The sequence below is a fragment of the Primulina tabacum genome, chromosome 3 (genome assembly GCF_025594145.1).
Source record: "Primulina tabacum isolate GXHZ01 chromosome 3, ASM2559414v2, whole genome shotgun sequence".
NCBI lineage: Eukaryota > Viridiplantae > Streptophyta > Magnoliopsida > Lamiales > Gesneriaceae > Primulina > Primulina tabacum.
The window spans coordinates 16,018,378-16,037,462 of NC_134552.1; the positions used below are offsets into that span (position 1 = coordinate 16,018,378).

Sequence of the window (19,085 nt, forward strand, 5' to 3'; positions counted from 1 at the left end):
TGTGGATGGTTTGGGATGCTCTTTTGAGATGAATTATAAAAATAACTATCTCTATTGTTTTCAAAACCACGGCCTCGACCACGACCACGGCCAATTCCACGTCCACGTCCACGTCCACGTCCACGACCTCGACCTCGACCTCGACCTCGACCAAAACCTTGTCTTTGAATTTGATTTTGGTTTCCAGGTTTAAATTCATTTTTACTTACAACATTTACTTCTGGAAATGCTGTTGATCCAGTGGGTCGGGACTGATGATTTCTCATTAATAGCTCGTTGTTTTTTTCCGCCACAAGAAGACATGCGATGAGTTCAGAATATCTCGCAAATCCACGTACTCTATATTGTTGCTGTAGAGTAATATTTGATGCATGAAACGTGGAAAATGTTTTTTCAAGCATTTCCGATTCTGTGACCTCATGTCCACAAAATTTTAGCTGCGAGATTATTCGATACATCGCTGAATTATAATCGCTGACTTTCTTAAAATCTTGGAATCTTAACATATTCCATTCATCACGGGCGGTCGGAAGTATAACTTCCCTTATATGTTCAAATCTTTCTTTCAATCCTTTTCACAAAGCCATGGGATCTTTTTCAATTAAATATTCACATTTCAATCCCTCGTCGAGATGTCGACGCAAAAATATAATGGCTTTTGCCTTTTCTTGTGATGTCGATATGCCATTTTCTTTTATTGTCTCACTTAGACCCAATGACTCAAGATGCATTTCTACATCGAGAGTCCATGGCATATAATTTTTTCCCGTGATGTCGAGCGCAACAAATTCGAGCTTTGTCAAATTTGACATGTGGTACTAAAAAAATTACGATGCATTTTATTAGTTAATGAATATTGCAATACAAAGTAATGGATAAACAACAAGTACAGGCATTTGTAAAAATAAAGAAAACACACGATGAGGATATTCTCCGATAAATAAAAGACTCGTGAGTATGATAACCAAAATAATTAAAAATAATCTTGAGAAAGCCATCTTCTTTTTTCTTCGAAAATTTAGTGAAGAATAATTTTTAGAGAAGAAGAGAAAGTTGGAGTGATTGAATGTGTTTATGAGATCATATTTATAGGGCAAAGACTAGCCGTTTTGTTACCGTTTATGACCGTTGGTGTATAAAAAAATAAAGATATGTATTTGTATAATTTTATGGTAATAATATGGTGTATATAATATTAGACATATTTAAATAATTATGTATATCATATCATATTATTATAATGATGTGTCATAAGATATTTTATTTAAAAATCTTATAGGCTTTTATACTTGTCGTATCCCTTACCGGGAGTGTGGGATGTCGCCTTAACATCCTCCCAGGATTTGTAACAAGTTTTTGAAAAATTTATTTTTATTATTAATAATAACATTATATTATATATTAAATATATATACAATAAATAAATAACAGTAAAATAAATATTATTACTTTTGTTACCTTTTTCTTCTGTTTGGAGCTTGGAAAAGGATGGAGGACTTTTAGAGCTTCGTGCTGATAACGTGTTGTGAAAAAGTAAAAATTTATGGTAAAAAGTAAAAATCTCAAACTCTCAAAATTTACCAAACTACACACTTTATAATATTTTTCTCTCTACTCAATTGTGTTTTTCTTCACAAATGAGAGATCTATTTATAGGAAATCTTTACAAATAATCCAAAAATAAAATACATCATTACCTATATCATCACACACTAATTTTCAATATTTACATATCTTATTTTCAACATTCAAATATTCAACATTCAAATATTCAATACACACATTTTAAATATATTTTTCAACACATACGATTATATTAAAAAAGATTGTAATTATATCAATTGATTTTTGTGAGGGTATTATCGTAATTCCAAAAATAATTTCTTTAGTGGGATAAAGATTGTACTGTCATCATTTATAAGATAGTCTTATCATGAGCCCAAGTTAGTTAATCATGTCTATAAGTGGTAGATTCTTTACTTAAAATACTAGCTGAAAAGATGAACGCTAGTCTAAAATTGAAAATATGAATGCTAGTATATGTTAGATGGAAAATTGAACAAGAAATCGGGGAAAATGTAGTTGAAGTTGTAACATAAATAAGAAATCGGGGAAAATGTAGTTGAAGGTGTAACATATTTTATCTTGAAAAAGGTGTGAGCTGAGGGATTATTTATGAAGTTTTAAAAATGTTTCAAATTATTATTCTATGAGATTGAACTTTAATTAATATAATACAGAAAAACATCTATAAAATAGTACTCAATAAATTAATAATATCTCTAAAATAATATATTTTCTATGTAGTATGCTAAATAATAATTTCAATAAATTAATAAGATAATAATTTTTTTTAAATATCTATACATAAAAATATGTTCATGTCAATATCATTAATAAATAATTCTATAAAATTATTAAACATAACTGGAATAATTTAGTAAAATTTAATTATAATGTTATTTGTTTTCTCATTAAATTTAATTCTATTGTTTTTTTTTTGTTTATATGATAAATTTTATTTGATTAGTTATAATCAATATTATTTATTTAATTAATAAAAACAATGAATATCTCCTAATCATTTTTATAAATAAAATGAATTTATATATATTAATTTAAAGAATATGATATAGACATTGATGAAACACAATCATTTTTTATGTAATTAAATTTAAGTTTTCTGAATCAAAAATTAGTCAAAAAATAATAAATAATTAATTTATCGAATAATTAATACCTCTCTAAATTATAAAAATTTGGTAACCTCAACATTACTAATTTATAGAGATTTTATTATAGATATATTATAATATTAGGAAATTTTTTTACAAAATGTCAACAATTAGAACGGTGTCAAACGAGACACTATTTTTAATGGTTACACAGCAGAGACCTCACGGTAACTCTCTTTAAATTTATTTGGTCAAAGCATTGTATATATGTACGTGTGTATATTGATATTGTTTATTTAAAATAATTAGTTTAGAATTGTAAATTATCACAATATTTCATTTTAAAAAATGTAACAAAATTTTTAATCACGAAAGATTTGATTTATCGAAATTGATATCTGAAACCGCGTGATATAATATACTATATAGCGTATATTTCTCCTTGATATCTGCTAGTTTTGCTACACGGTCCCCCCCACCTCTGCTCTGCGGCGCTGGTTTGGCAGAAGAAAGAATAAGCTATGGACAAACTGATTCCTAAGGAGTTCGATTTGCTGCACAAAGACCGCTCTGAAGAAGCGCAGAGGCTATGGCGGAAGGCCGTCGGGAAACTGGTGAAGAACCGCCGCCGCCGATTCCGGTACGCCGCCGATCTCGAGAAACGATCAGAAGCTAAGGATCAAATGCGGAAACTCGGAGTACGTAATAACTGTTGTTATATACGCAGAACCAGAAGATGTGATTTAATTGAATTTTCCCATGGTTTTTTAATGATTTCTGTTGGATTTCATTTTTTTTGTGCTGTGATATAATGGTTGTGGCATTCACGATTTCCCATTTTCTTCATCAATATTGTTATTAGATTTGAGATTTTACTCTGATGTTCAAAAATAGGAAGACGCGTTACACCGACGTCAGTCACGCTTCTCTTGTGATAACCGCAATGTCGGTAACTGACAATTGTTGCTTTTTCCGTAATGAGCTGATTACCGGCGGGGCTGACTTAAACAAAATCTTCTTTAAAATATAATTATTATTTATTTTGATTTTGTCTTTAAATATCTGAATGACACATTTTGACTTGTGGCCCCGAATAAAGTCGTAACACGAAATTTCCTCGCAACTTCCCCCCAGACACTGACATCCATCTCTCTATTAATTCATGCGGGTGGTTACATGCGTTGTTTTCTCAATGCAATATAATGTTTCAATTCCCTGTAGGATATCTACTACTAGGATATGGTCCTCTAGTCGTCTATTTATCGTGGGATAGTTTGAAAAATTACTTTGATCAAATATTTTTTTAATTGTAATCTTTCTTTAATTTTTTTCGAGAAATAACCTTCATAAAATAATATGCAATCTAATATTATTACGGAAACACCCCTGCAACAATCTAAGGTGCTCATGAACGGTATCATGTGTACGTTAAGAAAGTCATAAATTACCACTTAGCATGGGCATGAGGGCATCTCCTTTTGCTGAAATACTTCTGGGTTACTGTCTGATCCACCACTTGCACATCTTTCGCTTTCGACTGCCTCTTGGACTCAAAATTTTTACCACTATTGTTGTTGGTACCATTTGCTTTTCAAGGACGAGAAAAGAAAGAAATTTTAACTGAACTATGTATGGGAGTAGAGCTGGGACACACTTGTGCATAATTGTTAAAGGCAAGGCCGCAAGAGTCGCCTCCTCTGCGCCTGGGTGCGTGCGCCTGGGCTCGACTTTGAAGCCTAAGGCGCGCTTAAAGCGCACTAAATAAATTTTTTTTCAGAAAATAAATAGCAGTAGTAAATAAATATTTGTGATATAATATATTTTTTCTTGGATTAATTATTTCAAGTTTTATATGTAACAATAATAACTAAAAAATTTTTTTCTGAAAAATTATTAGGTCGCCTTGCTTCGATAAGGTTCGAGCCTCGTCTTGCCCTCAGGCTCTAGGACCCTTTTGCGCTTTAGTGCCCCTTGCGCCTTTAACAACCATCCACTTGTGAATTGTGATACTCTTCCTCGCTGTCTTTACAAAATGCAATTTTAAAATTGAATGACATGATGGTAATAGATAGACAAATCAAATTTGCTAAGATTTTCTATGCCATTCACTAGAGATGAGGATGTACATTAATCTTGTTTCTATATGGCAGATGACATGCACTGCCATTTGGATTTAGATGAACAATTAATGGGACAAATCCTTATATCTTGTTTGGTACTCTTCTTAGATTTCTGATTGTGCTATTTGTAAATTCCAATTGCTGATTTTTACATATGAAAGCTGTTGAGGAAAGGTAGACTTATGATCGGTAATATTTCGTTCAAAATGATGTATTTTGTTCATTTAAATGATAATCCATACTTGTTCCAGCTTTTTTTTTGTTTTGGGTCATCATTGTTCAATAACTACCTTTATTATTTTGCACTGTGGCTATGTATTGTGTTGTCAGTAGTTCTCAAACGCTAGTAAAGCTCAGAATACTTGAGTCCAAATAATTTTGTGTAACTAGTGCTCATTTTCCAAAATTTGTTGTCAGGACAATATACGGGTTTGTTTTGTGGCTTATACCGCGGCACTCAGGTTTATTCACGGTATAATTCTACTATATTCTTCATCTCAAATATAGCTTGCATAACTTTCTTTTGGTCCACACTCTTGTTTTGTCATCACCACTTATCTTTCCTTGTGCAGGAGGTGTGCATGGTATAAAAATTCCCGCTGAAGATGGTACGAACTCAAGTGAGTCCCTAGAAGAAGATACAGGGGTAGAAATTCAAAATGGACTCCCAGAAGAAGCTAGACTTGCAGGGTTTAATGTGCACCCCGATAAGATTGCAACTATTGTTGCTTCCTATGATATCAAGACCTTAAGAAAACTCAAAGGAGTAGAAGGGCTTGCAAATAGATTGAATGTTACTCTAGATAAAGGAGTCGATTCGAATGATGTTGATATCAGAAAAAATGTTTATGGTCCCAACCGATACACCGAGAAGCCCCCTAAAAGTTTTTTGACGTTTGTGTGGGAGGCTCTGCAGGATTTAACTCTTATCATCCTTATAGTTTGTGCTGTGGTTTCTATTGGAGTGGGAGTTGCCACTGAAGGGTTGCCCAAAGGCATGTATGATGGCGTTGGAATTTTACTTAGCATATGCTTGGTGGTCATGGTTACTGCAATCAGTGACTACAAGCAATCACTACAGTTCAAGGAGTTGGACAAGGAAAAGAAGAAGGTTTTTATCCAGGTCATTAGAGAAGGATTTCGTCAAAAAATCTCTATATATGACTTGGTTGTTGGAGATGTTGTTCATCTATCTATTGGAGACCTGGTTCCTGCAGATGGAATATTTATATCAGGACACAACTTATTGATTGATCAATCAAGCTTGACCGGTGAAAGTGTGCCAATAAATATATATGAAGAGAGACCTTTTCTTTTGGCAGGATCAAAAGTGCAAGATGGGTCAGGTAAGATGTTGGTGACTACTGTTGGTATGAGAACTGAATGGGGAAAGTTGATGGAAACACTAAGTGAGGGTGGTGAAGATGAGACCCCACTTCAGGTGAAGCTAAACGGTGTCGCTACAGTTATTGGTAAAATTGGACTGGTATTTGCTCTTACAACTTTCATAGTCCTGACGGTCAGATTTTTGGTCGAAAAAAAGCTTCGCCACGAATTTACAAAATGGTCTTCCCATGACGCTCTACAGCTTTTGAATTACTTTGCCACTGCTGTTACTATAATTGTTGTTGCAGTTCCAGAGGGATTGCCCCTAGCCGTGACACTAAGTCTTGCGTTTGCCATGAAGAAGTTAATGAATGACAAAGCTCTGGTGAGACGTTTATCTGCCTGTGAGACTATGGGTTCTGCTACATGCATTTGCACTGACAAAACAGGCACATTGACAACAAACCATATGGTTGTAAGTAAAATATGGATTTGTGGAAGAGCAAAAGAGGTAGACAACAGTGGAGGCAAGGATACACTTGATTCAGATATATCAGAAAATGTATTAAATTTTCTCTTGCAAGCAATATTCAACAATACAGGTTCTGAGGTGGTCAAGAATAAAGATGGGAAGAGTTCGATTATGGGCACACCAACAGAAACAGCAATACTAGAGTATGGAATGCTCTTGGGTGGTGATTTTGACGAGCAACGTCGGCAGTGCCAATTGTTGAAGGTTGAACCTTTTAATTCAGAAAAGAAAACGATGTCGGTGCTTGTAGATCTTCCAGATGACAAGGTCAGAGCATTTTGTAAAGGTGCATCTGAAATTATATTAAAAATGTGTGACAATGGAATTAATGCAGATGGAGAAACTGTTCCTTTGTCATCAGAACAAATTAACAATATCATGGATGTCATCAATGATTTCTCTTGTGAAGCTTTGCGTACACTATGCTTAGCATTTAAGGACATTGATGATGGCTCGAAGGCAAATAAAATCCCTAGTTCTGGCTATACGTTGATTGCAGTAGTGGGAATTAAGGATCCAGTTCGACCTGGTGTAAAAGAAGCAGTAAAAACTTGTTTTGCAGCTGGGATTACTGTACGCATGGTTACCGGTGATAATATTAATACAGCTAAAGCAATTGCGAAAGAGTGTGGAATATTCACCGACTTTGATCTTGCTGTTGAAGGACCAGATTTTCGCAACAAGACTTCAGAAGAGATGAGCCAAGATATACCAAAACTTAAGGTGTCTAATGTTTATTCATATATTTGATCATTTGGAACAATGTGGAAACCCATAAACTGCCTAAAATATTATGATCTTGAACATAGGTAATGGCTCGGTCATCGCCCACGGACAAGCACATTCTGGTAAGGACTTCCAGAAGCATTCTTAAAGAGGTTGTTGCAGTTACTGGTGATGGGACAAATGACGCCCCTGCTTTGCATGAGGCTGATATTGGACTTGCTATGGGCATTTCTGGAACAGAGGTGCGTCCATATGGTCTCTAACTGTACATGTTACTTGTGTATGAAATTTGGACATTGCAGCGTTCAAATGTTTGTTTCTTTGAAAGAATTGTAGTGTTGGACTGGTACACAATTCTTTTGATGGGCTTGTATTTTCAATCTAAAATAATCCCGATGTGTCATATAACAATACATACAGGTTGCAAAAGAAAGCGCGGATGTGATTGTATTGGATGATAATTTTGCTACAATTGTAAACGTTGCAAAATGGGGACGATCTGTATACATCAACATACAGAAATTTGTGCAATTCCAGTTGACTGTTAATATTGTTGCCCTCATGATCAATTTTGTATCTGCATGTATCTCAGGTACTTTTTTTTTTACTTAAAACGCCCCACCGACCAACATTTTTGTTAAAAGAAAGAAAGAAACAAGGGAGATTGATGCTGTATCCATACAATAAAATTTGTATCCTCACTCAATGAGGTTGCACGTGAAAAGTTTTTACCATGTGGCAATCTTGCTGCTCCTGACACAATGATCTTTCCCTTCCTGCATTGTATGCTTGGCATTTGATATTTCTTTTACTTCTGTTGTCAATTACAGGATCAGCTCCTCTAACAGCAGTGCAATTGCTTTGGGTGAACCTAATTATGGACACTCTAGGTGCACTTGCACTAGCCACTGAACCACCAAATGATGAACTGATGAAGAGGCCTCCTGTTTTGAGGACCGAAAATTTTATCACCGTGAACATGTGGAGAAATATCATTGGTCATAGCATTTATCAGCTGGCTGTCTTGTTAGTCCTCAATTTTCTTGGGAAACAAATATTGGGACTCCAGGGTTCTGACGCCACTGCAGTATTGAATACTTTCATATTCAACACCTTCGTGTTTTGTCAGGTAAATCACTTCATCTGCTTTTGACTTGTGTGTTTGCCTTATTGCAATTTCTTCGACCTCAATATACTATGTTGACGACACATTCTAGCCACTTCAAATTTTCTCTAATTATGTGTTGGTGGAATTAGTGGTGGCAAACAAGTTCAGTCGAGCTTGAACAGTGCTATACTCAACTTTGACTTGGACTTGCAAAGAACCCGTGCTTGGTCAAGTTGTTAATTACCATACTCGAATTTTACTCGCTTTGGCATGGAGTGGTAGGAGTTCGAGCTTGAAAAACTTGATATTTTTTAAAAAAGGTATAAAATTAAAATGTGCCGTGGGACGGGTCTTCTTATAAGTAGTCATCAAAACTTCTTACTTATGAAATAATCCAAGATTGAACAGCAAAAAAAGTAATACGAGTAAATGACTTGTGGTTGAGTTCAACTTGAGTAGCTCGAGCTCAGTTGAGTGGAGCAATATGGCTCACGTGTATGCATTGATGGTATGAGGATAATATAGCGCTAGTTATACAAATCATTTTGCCATGTTCCCTGTCAATTGCAAAGAGAGAACCTTGTGTCCTGCTAAATCGTGAATTTTTTTCTTGCTGGCGTCATCCAGGTCTTCAATGAAATAAATAGCCGTGATATTGAGAAGATAAACATTTTCAGTGGACTGTTTGGAAACTGGATATTCTTAGGAATCATCGCGTGTACAGTGGCATTCCAAGTGATCATAGTTGAATTCTTGGGCACATTTGCTGGCACTGTACCTTTGAACTGGCAACTATGGTTAACAAGTGTTCTACTCGGTGCCGTCAGCATGCCTATTGCAGTTATTTTGAAGTGTATTCCGGTTGACAGAAAGACTGCCATGGCTACTCGACAACATGATGGTTATGATCCACTTCCAAGTAGTCCAGACATCGCCTAAAAGATATCGTATTCAAATGGGTACATATTTGGAGCAGCCCTTCAAAGGATTGATTCAAGGGTATTTGTTGAATTCCATGTTTAGCCCTGTCATGACACTTTCTAAAGTTCCATGGAACATTTTGGTATTATCAGTTATGAGAAATAAGATGAAACAAAAATAAAACATTGGATACGTGTGTAGGTTTGGATTGAAGATGGTTCCAACAATTGCCAATGAATTGCTCTGAGTGTTGGTATTAGGGGTTGGAATCTGAAAGCTTTTCCGTCTTCCTTGTTTATGATTGATGATGGCTGAGGATTGAAGCATGAGGAGCCTTACAAGAAAATCTATTTCGAATATTTTTCAAGACACTTTTCAGAGACTCGTGTGGCATTTATTTTTTTGCCAATAATAATAACGATACTCTTTAAATAAATATCCATCTTTGTCACCGAAATGAATGTTGGTTTTTCCAAATACACTTCTTATATCTGTGTGATTACAAACCAAATGTTTGGTTGCATTCTGTGTATTCGAGGGTCCCAATCTTTGTGTTATATAAAAATAAATATATAGTATTATTAATAAAATTATAATTTTTCAAACATTTAGTATGAAAATATTTTATACATAATTTTATTTTTAAATATTTTAATATTGAAATAAATATATTTAATATAAAAACATATGATTAAACATTTTTATTAATTATTAATTAGATAAAAATTGATAATTTAATTTTAATTGAATAACAATTAATATATTTTAATTTGTGATAATTTTTTTTAGTATAAATTTTGAAATAACACTAAAAATATTTCGCATTTTGATTATTATTAATAAAATTATAAAAAAAAATGTAATCATCAATATAATATAACATGTAAATATAACTGGAGATGTCAAGTAAATTTTGCTAAGGGTAACACTAACATTAAACACTAACATTAAACACATTGATCACCTCCTAAATTAAACATATCATATTAGTCTAAAGATATGTGATGTAGCCAAAAATTGTGATTATCTGAATTACTCTGCTGGTTCGTAAATGGGTCCAAGTAGCTGGTAGAGAAAAATCTTTGTGGGTTATCACTTGCGTCACAAACAAACGTCGGAGGCGTCAGGGTTTGCCCGGCGTAGACACTCCGACGCTTAAGTCAGAAAATAATTCAAAGATGTTAATTGAAAGCTAAAAAGTTAATTGAAAGCTAAAAAGTTTAAAGCATAAAATCGTGCTCTCTTGAATAATGAGAATCATCTTCTATTTATAGATTTTTTTGGAGTGTATAGTGAGCTTGACTTTTATAATTAATTGTGGGCTTGAGCTTTTATAATTAATTTGGACCTCAATAATAAATTGAGTAATTAAATTGAGTCATTACCCATCAATATCCCTACAGTTGGTCCAATATTTCCACACACAAATCCATTATTTCGTTGTGAAAATTCATTATTCAAAACAATATTCTCTCTTTTGTGCATACTAAGAGAGACATCCTTTGCCATACGTTAAAATTCATGTTCTTCTGAGCTTTATTGTACTAAGAGTGGATCATTGACCTGTTATTTCAGGAGGCTTGAATGTTGAAGGAGAGTCAGACAGTTGGGACTTTGGCTTAGGTATGCATTCTATTTTTATTTTTAATGAAATTTATTTCATTAAAAGGGTAAGAAAAAGTTTTGTACAAGTACTCTAGACATCCTCTGGAGAAAAACGAAACAAACAACAATTCAAATCTTAACGACGAAAAAAAATAGCACCAACTATAATAAATTGCTGGAATGACTATAAGTGTATGGATCTTTATCTTCTTTATAATATCTCTGACGATAGGGATGTCACTCTCTAACATAACTCTGTTTCGCAAATTCCAAATATTATAGACCGTTGCTGACAGTGACACAACTCACATGTGCGTCAATGTGGGGTTGTCGCGGTAAGTGGTCCTAAAGGCCTTCAAAACTGCCGCTGGAGATCCCATAAGCTTCTTCATGTGCAACCAATCCATGACACCATTCCATATGCTCTTCGATATTGCACATTCAAAAAGGAGATGTGCTATAGATTCATCCACTATGTTACAAAGCAAACACGTTTTATCAATGACGAATTATAATATGTCACGAGTGAGCAGCTTGCCATGAGCTAGTAACCATAATAAGAATCGATGTTTAGGCAATATGCACGACTTCATCACTAGTGGTTCCCAAGGCCATCCACCCCTGTTATGAACAAAGAATTTATAGGCTCGAGAAATACCTTGGTTACCTCCAAACCAGCTATCTAACCCGACTTTGGTTGCATCCACCAAGCCATATCCTCGAATTATGTCATCCCCGATGGATATAATATGTTTTATCAATTGCGAGATATCTTTCTTCCATCCCCAAGACCAAATATCTCCAAAGCCACTATAAACATGATTGACCCGTCGAATTCACACGTTGTCTTTCTTCAAATGTATCCTCCACAACGTCTTCGCTAAAAGTGCCATGTTCCAAGCTTTCAAGTTCTTTAATCCCATACCTCCATGGTCACAAGGCTTAAAAGTACTTCCCAAGAAATTGGAGGGTGTTTTGTTGGCCATACAAATTTCCTACAGATAGCAATATAGCATGGATTGCATCAATTACGGCACATGGGATAGACAATATGGAGAACCAAAAACATTCAATCCTTTGAAGAACTGATATGATAAGCTCGATTTTGCCCGAATATGATAAGGAGTTACGAGGCCAAGAAGTAATCTTCGCCGCCATGGTATCCACTAATAGATCTAAATCCGAGAAAAGCAGTCGTCTTGCAGCCAACGGAACACCAAGGTAACGAAAAGGTAGATTACCAGTACCGAATCCAGTGATGTCAATAATCTGTTGTCCCACATTATCATCAATATTCGCCATGTATATGTCGGACTTCAATTGATTGACCCTCAGTCCTGCCATGTCCCCAAAGTCATTTAAGCAATTCATAATCATTAAAACACTACAAACATCCCCCCAAGATACAAGAAGAAGATCAGATCATTTGCATATGCAAGGTGAGTAATATGAAGATTTCCACACTTAGGGTGGAAAGCAAAAGCATGAGATTTTGACATGTATGTAAGAGATCTCGACAATACCTCAAGACAAAATGTAAATAGAAAAGGAGATAACATATCACCTAGTCGTAAACCACGTTTCCCTTCAAAATGCCCATGGAACGTCCCGTTAAGTACAAGCTACGTGCATTGGAGCCACCTCTTGAACCTGCGGGACAAAGTGCTACATAACGGGAGACACCTCTTGAACCTGTAGGAGCCACCTCTAGATGCTCGGCGCTGGAGGATTGAGTGGTCAGGTCGTGACGAGGACGTCGCGTTCTGAAGGAGGGTGATTGTGAAACCTCTTGTTTCATATTTTAAAAATTAAATATTTAAAATGAGTTTATAATAGCTACAATTGACTTTTATAGCAACTTGATTAATCATTTTCGTAAAGCGAGGACAAATATGAAATAGTTGTTATAGGGGCTCATTGTGCAGTCACGCAGGCGCGGGCCCATGCACGGGGTATGACAGAATGGTATCAGAGCTGGTCACCAGCAAGAAAACACCGGGAAATAAGTGTTATGCGGGGCAAAGTGCTACGTGCATGGGAGCCACCTCTTGAACCTGCGGGGCAAAGTGCTACATGAAGGGAGCCAACTCTTGAACCTGTAAGAGCCACCTTTAGATTCTTGGCGCTGGTGGATCGAGGGGTCAGGTCGCGACGAGGACGTCGCGTTCTGAAGGAGGGGTTATTGTGATATCCCTTGTCCCACATCTTAAAAATTAAAGATTTAAAATGAGTTTATAATGAGGTTACAATGGACTTCTATAACAATTTGAGTTAATTATTTTTGTTAAGCGTTGACGAATACGAAGTAGTTGCTATAGGAGCTCATTGTGCAGTCACGCAGGCGCGGGCGCGGGCTCGGGGCGTGACAAATGGTAAATTGATTAAATGAACTCCGAGGAAACTAACCTTTGTTTTGGTTGACTCAACTATTGGAATTTATTAACTTGATCATCGATGCAATAAATATCAATTTATATTCAAATATTCACCAACAAAAATTGAATTCATATCATATCCTATGCTTAGTTAAATAGGAAACAAGCGTCCAAATTCAAACAATAAACTAGCAATTGAGTGTTGTATAGTCTAGTCATTTGGATAAATTTTAGCATGCTATGTGGTTGAGGCATTGTCCGATCTTTCATATCAAAAAAAATTTTCTATGTGATTAGAGTTGTGTGAGTTCCACTTTGAAAGTGAGATTGAGTGTGTCATCCAAGAATAACTATTCTTGAAGTTCTTTGTGTCCCTTAAGTTGTTATAGGGAGAGTTGTTGTTATCTCTTATTTTTGCAGGAATGATTTGTACCCATTATTGATATAGTAAAAAATTCTTTTGGTGGACTTCGGTCTCGTGGTTTTCCCTAATATGGGTTTTTTACGTAATAATCTTTGTGTCGTTTTTCTTCATATTTATTATCACTGTTGATATTGTGGAAATATTTGATCCGAAATTACCGCTAAAAGAAAAAGAATCAACGTTTCGGTTGTACGAAAAATTATTTAATTTGGTTATCTTTCCCAACAAAGCAATCTTTGACAAATCTATATATACATGCCTTCACTTTGCTGGAACAAATTGGCTTTTGTTGATGATTTAAATTTGGCATTCAAATATTTTTAGAAGTTGTCGTGAAATTTATTTAATACTATCAGTAACAAAGTAAATATGAATAAATTTTACGAGCAAACATCCAACATGTGCAACTTCAGATCATGATCAAAGACTAAACCACGATATACAATTAAACAATTTATGATCAACTTTAAAGTTGTGACACTCTCAAAAACTTGGTTTATTGTCGATTTTTTTGCATTCAATTTGTCATGGTCTATTCGCATATAAGAAACATGCTTTGTTGTTGGATTGCAACTTTTTTGCATCGCAATGGAAAACCAATATATTTTGGTACTGGTAGTAGGTTGAGCATCATACCTCAAAGGACTGGGTTGAGAGGTCGCTGGAGAACATTTATGTGTTGCATTTTGACGTTCTATCTTTTTATGGAGACGGTGACAAAATTCTTGCTCGATCAACTTCAACCGCACGAGTTTGATGTGGCATGTCGGAAAGCTAACGTTCCTATCAAGAGTTGAAACGGAGGGGTCTAGTGGTTGCTGCTCTTTTCAAAGTCATGTATTTTATTTAACCATAAAATGTTGCAAAGAATCTCATTCTCAGTTTTCTAAAATATCTAATTACATCCCTTCTTTGATGCATAACGATTTTGCTGCTTTTTTCTAATAGCACATCATAACTATTTACGTTAAATATTGTTGGTCATGATGGATGGAAGTAATTGTTTTTAGATAATATTTTTCATCGATAATTTTTCTATCAAAGTTGTAAAAACATTAGACTGTATTCATGCTCTGTTAATATCTAATTTATATAAAATTGGACCACTTTGATTATACAGTACTAGTTTTAAAATCAGATAATGGCTTCCAAAGAATTTATTTCGACCCCAATTCGTACTATAAATAAATAAATAAAGGGACCCAAATGTAAGACATATAAACTCGGGGTATATGAAGTATTGTTCCACTCATCCAAATTCCTGAATCAAAATCCAAAACCCTAACCACAACGTATGCTCGCAGATCCACCAAGAATTCATGGCCGCGAAATACGACCTGACACAGCGCATTGCGCCGCAGCTTGACCGTCATCTGGTGTTCCCTCTACTTGAGTTTTTACAAGAGAGAGGATTGTACCCCGAGGAGGATATTTTGAAGGCAAAAATCGAGCTGCTTAACCACACAAACATGGTCGATTACGCCATGGACATACACAAGTCCCTCTATCGATCTGAAGATGTTCCACAAGGTATGATTTTTGTGATTAGCCATGACAATTAGGGTCGGAGGGATGGAGATGGTTAGGGTATTTTTCGTGTGAGTGAACGTATGCGGTTTAATCTTCGTTCAGATGGATTTTCTGACTGAGAATTGTGGGTACTGTATTTATTATTGATTTTCGATACTTACTGATATATATTTTTTACTATGTCATGGATGTCTGTGTGCTGAGGAAAGTTGTTTTTGTTTCTGTTATTTTATTATCTCCATCTGCTGGCTTTATTTCTTTGGATTTTGGACATATATTTTATTTTTTTCTATTGGTCTTGCAAATTTTGTTTTGATTCTTTTTAGAACTGGAACTTATTGTTATTTAATGCGATCTGTTTTTAGGGGCATCGGGTATAAATTCTTTATTATCTGTGCTGCTGTGAATTGTTATTTAGATACATTTTATGATGTAGTGTTCTGCAGTCAGTGTTTGATTAACTGTTTTTGATTTTTTTCGGTGGTTTAGAAATGGTGGGGAGAAGAGCCGAGGTGGTGGGTGGGTTGAAGTCATCGGAAGAGGCCGCAGCTCCCATAGTTACCTTTCTGCAGAATCCTAATGCTGTTCAGGAACTGAGAGCTGACAAACAGCATAATCTTCAGATGCTCAACGATCGCTATCAGGTTGACGTTAAACTACTGTGCATAATTTGTTGTTTTCTTCTTCGGCGGATGTCAGCATTTAATCATCATACTGGTCTGATGCTCATCCAATCTGGCATCCCCGATTCACGGACCTTATCGTGAAACTTTAAGGTAACAGATTAACCATCTGTTTCTTGTTTCTCAGATTGGTCCACAGCAGATAGAAGCACTGTATAAGTATGCCAAATTTCAGTTTGAATGTGGCAACTATTCTGGTGCTGCCGATTATTTGTATCAGTACAGGGCCTTGTGTACAGACACGGAAAAGAGTTTAAGTGCATTATGGGGAAAACTAGCAGCAGAGATATTGATGCAGAACTGGGATGTTGCGCTGGAGGAGCTCAACCGCTTGAAGGAAATAATTGACTCTAAGGTTGCTATAACTGCCATCTAAACTATTAGCTTGTGCGGTTACTCCTTGGTTGTTACAGGATATTGAATTTTATTAAAGTTCATGTCTTGCAGAGTTTCTCTTCTCCATTGAATCAAGTACAAAGTAGAATATGGCTATTGCATTGGAGTTTGTTCATCTTCTTCAATCATGACAATGGAAGAACCCTAATTATTGACTTGTTCAACCAGGACAAGTATGACTCTGGAACTTATTTACATCCCCTTCTTTTGTTTTATTTGGTCTGGTGATGTTAGAAGATGGTTATGTTACTTCTCCGATAGTATTACTTCAGTTGTCTAACACCTAGAGTTATCAAAGGAGTAGGTTGTATTGTTTGTCTTGTTATTATTACTGTGTTTGAACCAGCAAAAAAATCATAATGCTAGAATCATTGGCATGTGACAACCGATAGATATGGTCTCCATCCCCTCCACTCCAGAAAACTTATTACCTATATTCTAAAGTTTTGGTCAATAACTCAAAGTTTACCCAACTACTTGCATGTATCTTAGCATCCTACCTTCCAAGCATCACACATTCACACTCTTTTTGGGATGCGGCAGATGCCATATTTGATAATAGTGCCTCATGTGACATTGATCTGTTCCCTCTATCTAACCCAGAATTCTTCAAGAATTTCTAAATGATAAATCTCTTTCAGGTATTTGAATGCCATTCAAACAAATGCTCCTCATCTTCTACGTTACCTGGCAACTGCTTTCATCGTCAACAAAAGGAGGCGGCCTCAACTTAAAGATTTCATCAAGGTTATTCAGCAAGAGCAGTATTCTTATGAAGATCCAATCACAGAGTTTTTGGCATGTTTATATGTCAACTATGACTTTGATGGGGCTCAAAGAAAGATGAAAGAGTGTGAAGAAGTAAGCATCCTAACTGTAAACAGTTCTTCAATCATATTCATCTGTAAGATCCTGTCATTGTGAAAAAAATAAGTATGTAAATCATGCTTATTTATATTTATGTTGCAATACCTTTATTTTTTGTGTTTCACCTTTGTTAGGGATTTAGAATTGCATGTTGATTATTGTTGGATCTATAAGGTTAATTGCATATAAGTGTAGATGATAATATATGATTCATATCAACTGCACCTCAACTATGACATGCTCATTGTGTAACATTACGTTTCTTTTCTTGCTGAAAATTCATTTCTGATTCAAGTGTCCCCATGTTCATCGATCTGTTGTGAGAAAATTAATTTCTGATTCAAGTGTCCCCATGTTCATCGATCTGTTGTGAAGAGATAAGTTCATTTATTGCAGTTGTGTTATGATAATTCCCCTGCCAGATGAAGTGTTTTTAGAAGATTTCTGATCTATGTTGGTTATGTTGCTATTTGCTAAGTGCGGTAATCCAGTGCTATTGAGTTGACTGGTCTTTACTTTTTATTTGGAGTTGACAGATAATTGCTTTTTGTTTTAATATTATTCTGAGTTGGTTGTCATCTCATTGAGTATCCATGTTTATATGGCTAAGTCTTATTATCATGTTTCAGGCAATCCTAAATGATCCATTCCTTGGTAAACGGGTCGAGGAAGGAAATTTTACTACTGTACCATTAAGAGATGAGTTCCTTGAGAATGCTCGACTTTTCATTTTTGAGACCTACTGTCGCATTCATCAGCGCATTGACATGGGGTATGTGCCTGACATTGTTTTTAGGACAAGAAAATTTATGCCACAGAAGCCTTCACCTCTCCCCAATTTGCCACACACACAAACACCCAAGCCCCCTCTGTGTGTTTTATGGTATTTTTCTGTAGTGAATATAATTGTGTATCAAATCTTAATGGTTGATCACAAATAACTTGATTGATGCCTAATTGCGGCTTTGTTGCTTTCTTGATCATCTGAAGAAGATTTCATTGCAAATATATTTTTTCTCCTACTTATTTTAAGAATACTACTCAGAGTTTAATATGCATCCATGCTGTAGTGTGATGCTGAAGTGCCAGCCCATTTTTTTGGTGTTGACTCTTTTTTCATAGTTGACTGAATTTGGACCATATTGAGTTACTACTTGGTGCTGTTTGACAGTGTGCTCGCTGAGAAACTGAATTTGAACTATGAAGAGGCTGAGAGATGGATAGTGAATCTCGTAAAGACTTCAAAACTTGATGCCAAGATCAATTCCAAGACCGGAACAATCACAATGGAACCGAATTTTCCCAATGTGTAAGTTGCACCAATACAAATCATATTTTGAGAATAACTGTTTAGACTTTGTTTTGACAGTCAAGATCTTATCAATATCATATTTCGTGTACAAAGATAAATAACATGTCTTTATAAACGAAATTTAAGCATGATTTACTTGGCCATGATATGCTATTTTTCACTTTCAGGTATGAACAGCTTATCGACCAAACTAAAGCACTTTCAGGGCGCACTTATAAACTAGTAAGCCGGCTCCTGGAACATGCTCAGTCGCAAACTGCTCGGTAGATTGTGCCAGCACCGGCTGTTGATTTTGGCCTGAAGTAATTTGGATTTCCTGAGTTTGATGAAGTTCCCTTTTTTTTTTAAATCTCGAAATTTAACAGTTTTAAAAATGAATTCTTGCCATTTTTCACAAGCTAGCTGATGGATCCTCACTGCTAGAATTATGTTTATTTGATGGTTTGTAAGAGCGAACAGGGGTAAGAACTCTGGCAAAAGAATTA

General features: G+C 35.4%; 2 protein-coding genes across 3 annotated transcripts; both read left to right on the top strand.

Annotated features, from left to right (window-relative positions):
• Window positions 1–3,070: 3,070 nt before the first annotated feature.
• LOC142540801 (putative calcium-transporting ATPase 11, plasma membrane-type) lies at window positions 3,071–9,865 on the top strand. 2 transcript variants are annotated; one of them, XR_012819155.1, is made up of 8 exons: window positions 3,071–3,373; window positions 5,213–5,267; window positions 5,368–7,376; window positions 7,463–7,621; window positions 7,800–7,971; window positions 8,210–8,508; window positions 9,115–9,486; window positions 9,610–9,865. XR_012819155.1 is itself a non-coding variant. In XM_075647191.1 (7 exons), the coding sequence occupies exons 1-7, from the start codon at window positions 3,197–3,199 to the stop codon at window positions 9,424–9,426; spliced, it is 3,183 nt and encodes a 1,060-aa protein (XP_075503306.1). In that variant the 5' UTR covers window positions 3,071–3,196; the 3' UTR covers window positions 9,427–9,865. The 2 variants fall into 2 exon arrangements, 1 of the variants encoding a protein (XP_075503306.1); XM_075647191.1 differs by having other exon boundaries at window positions 9,115–9,865.
• A 5,188-nt stretch (window positions 9,866–15,053) lies between these two features.
• LOC142540802 (eukaryotic translation initiation factor 3 subunit E-like) lies at window positions 15,054–19,065 on the top strand. Its single transcript, XM_075647192.1, has 8 exons — window positions 15,054–15,342; window positions 15,832–15,986; window positions 16,153–16,380; window positions 16,473–16,594; window positions 17,063–17,282; window positions 17,918–18,060; window positions 18,460–18,597; window positions 18,768–19,065. Exons 1-8 carry the CDS (start codon window positions 15,132–15,134, stop codon window positions 18,865–18,867), a joined length of 1,317 nt encoding a protein of 438 aa, XP_075503307.1. The 5' UTR covers window positions 15,054–15,131; the 3' UTR covers window positions 18,868–19,065.
• The last annotated feature ends 20 nt before the right edge of the window (window positions 19,066–19,085 follow it).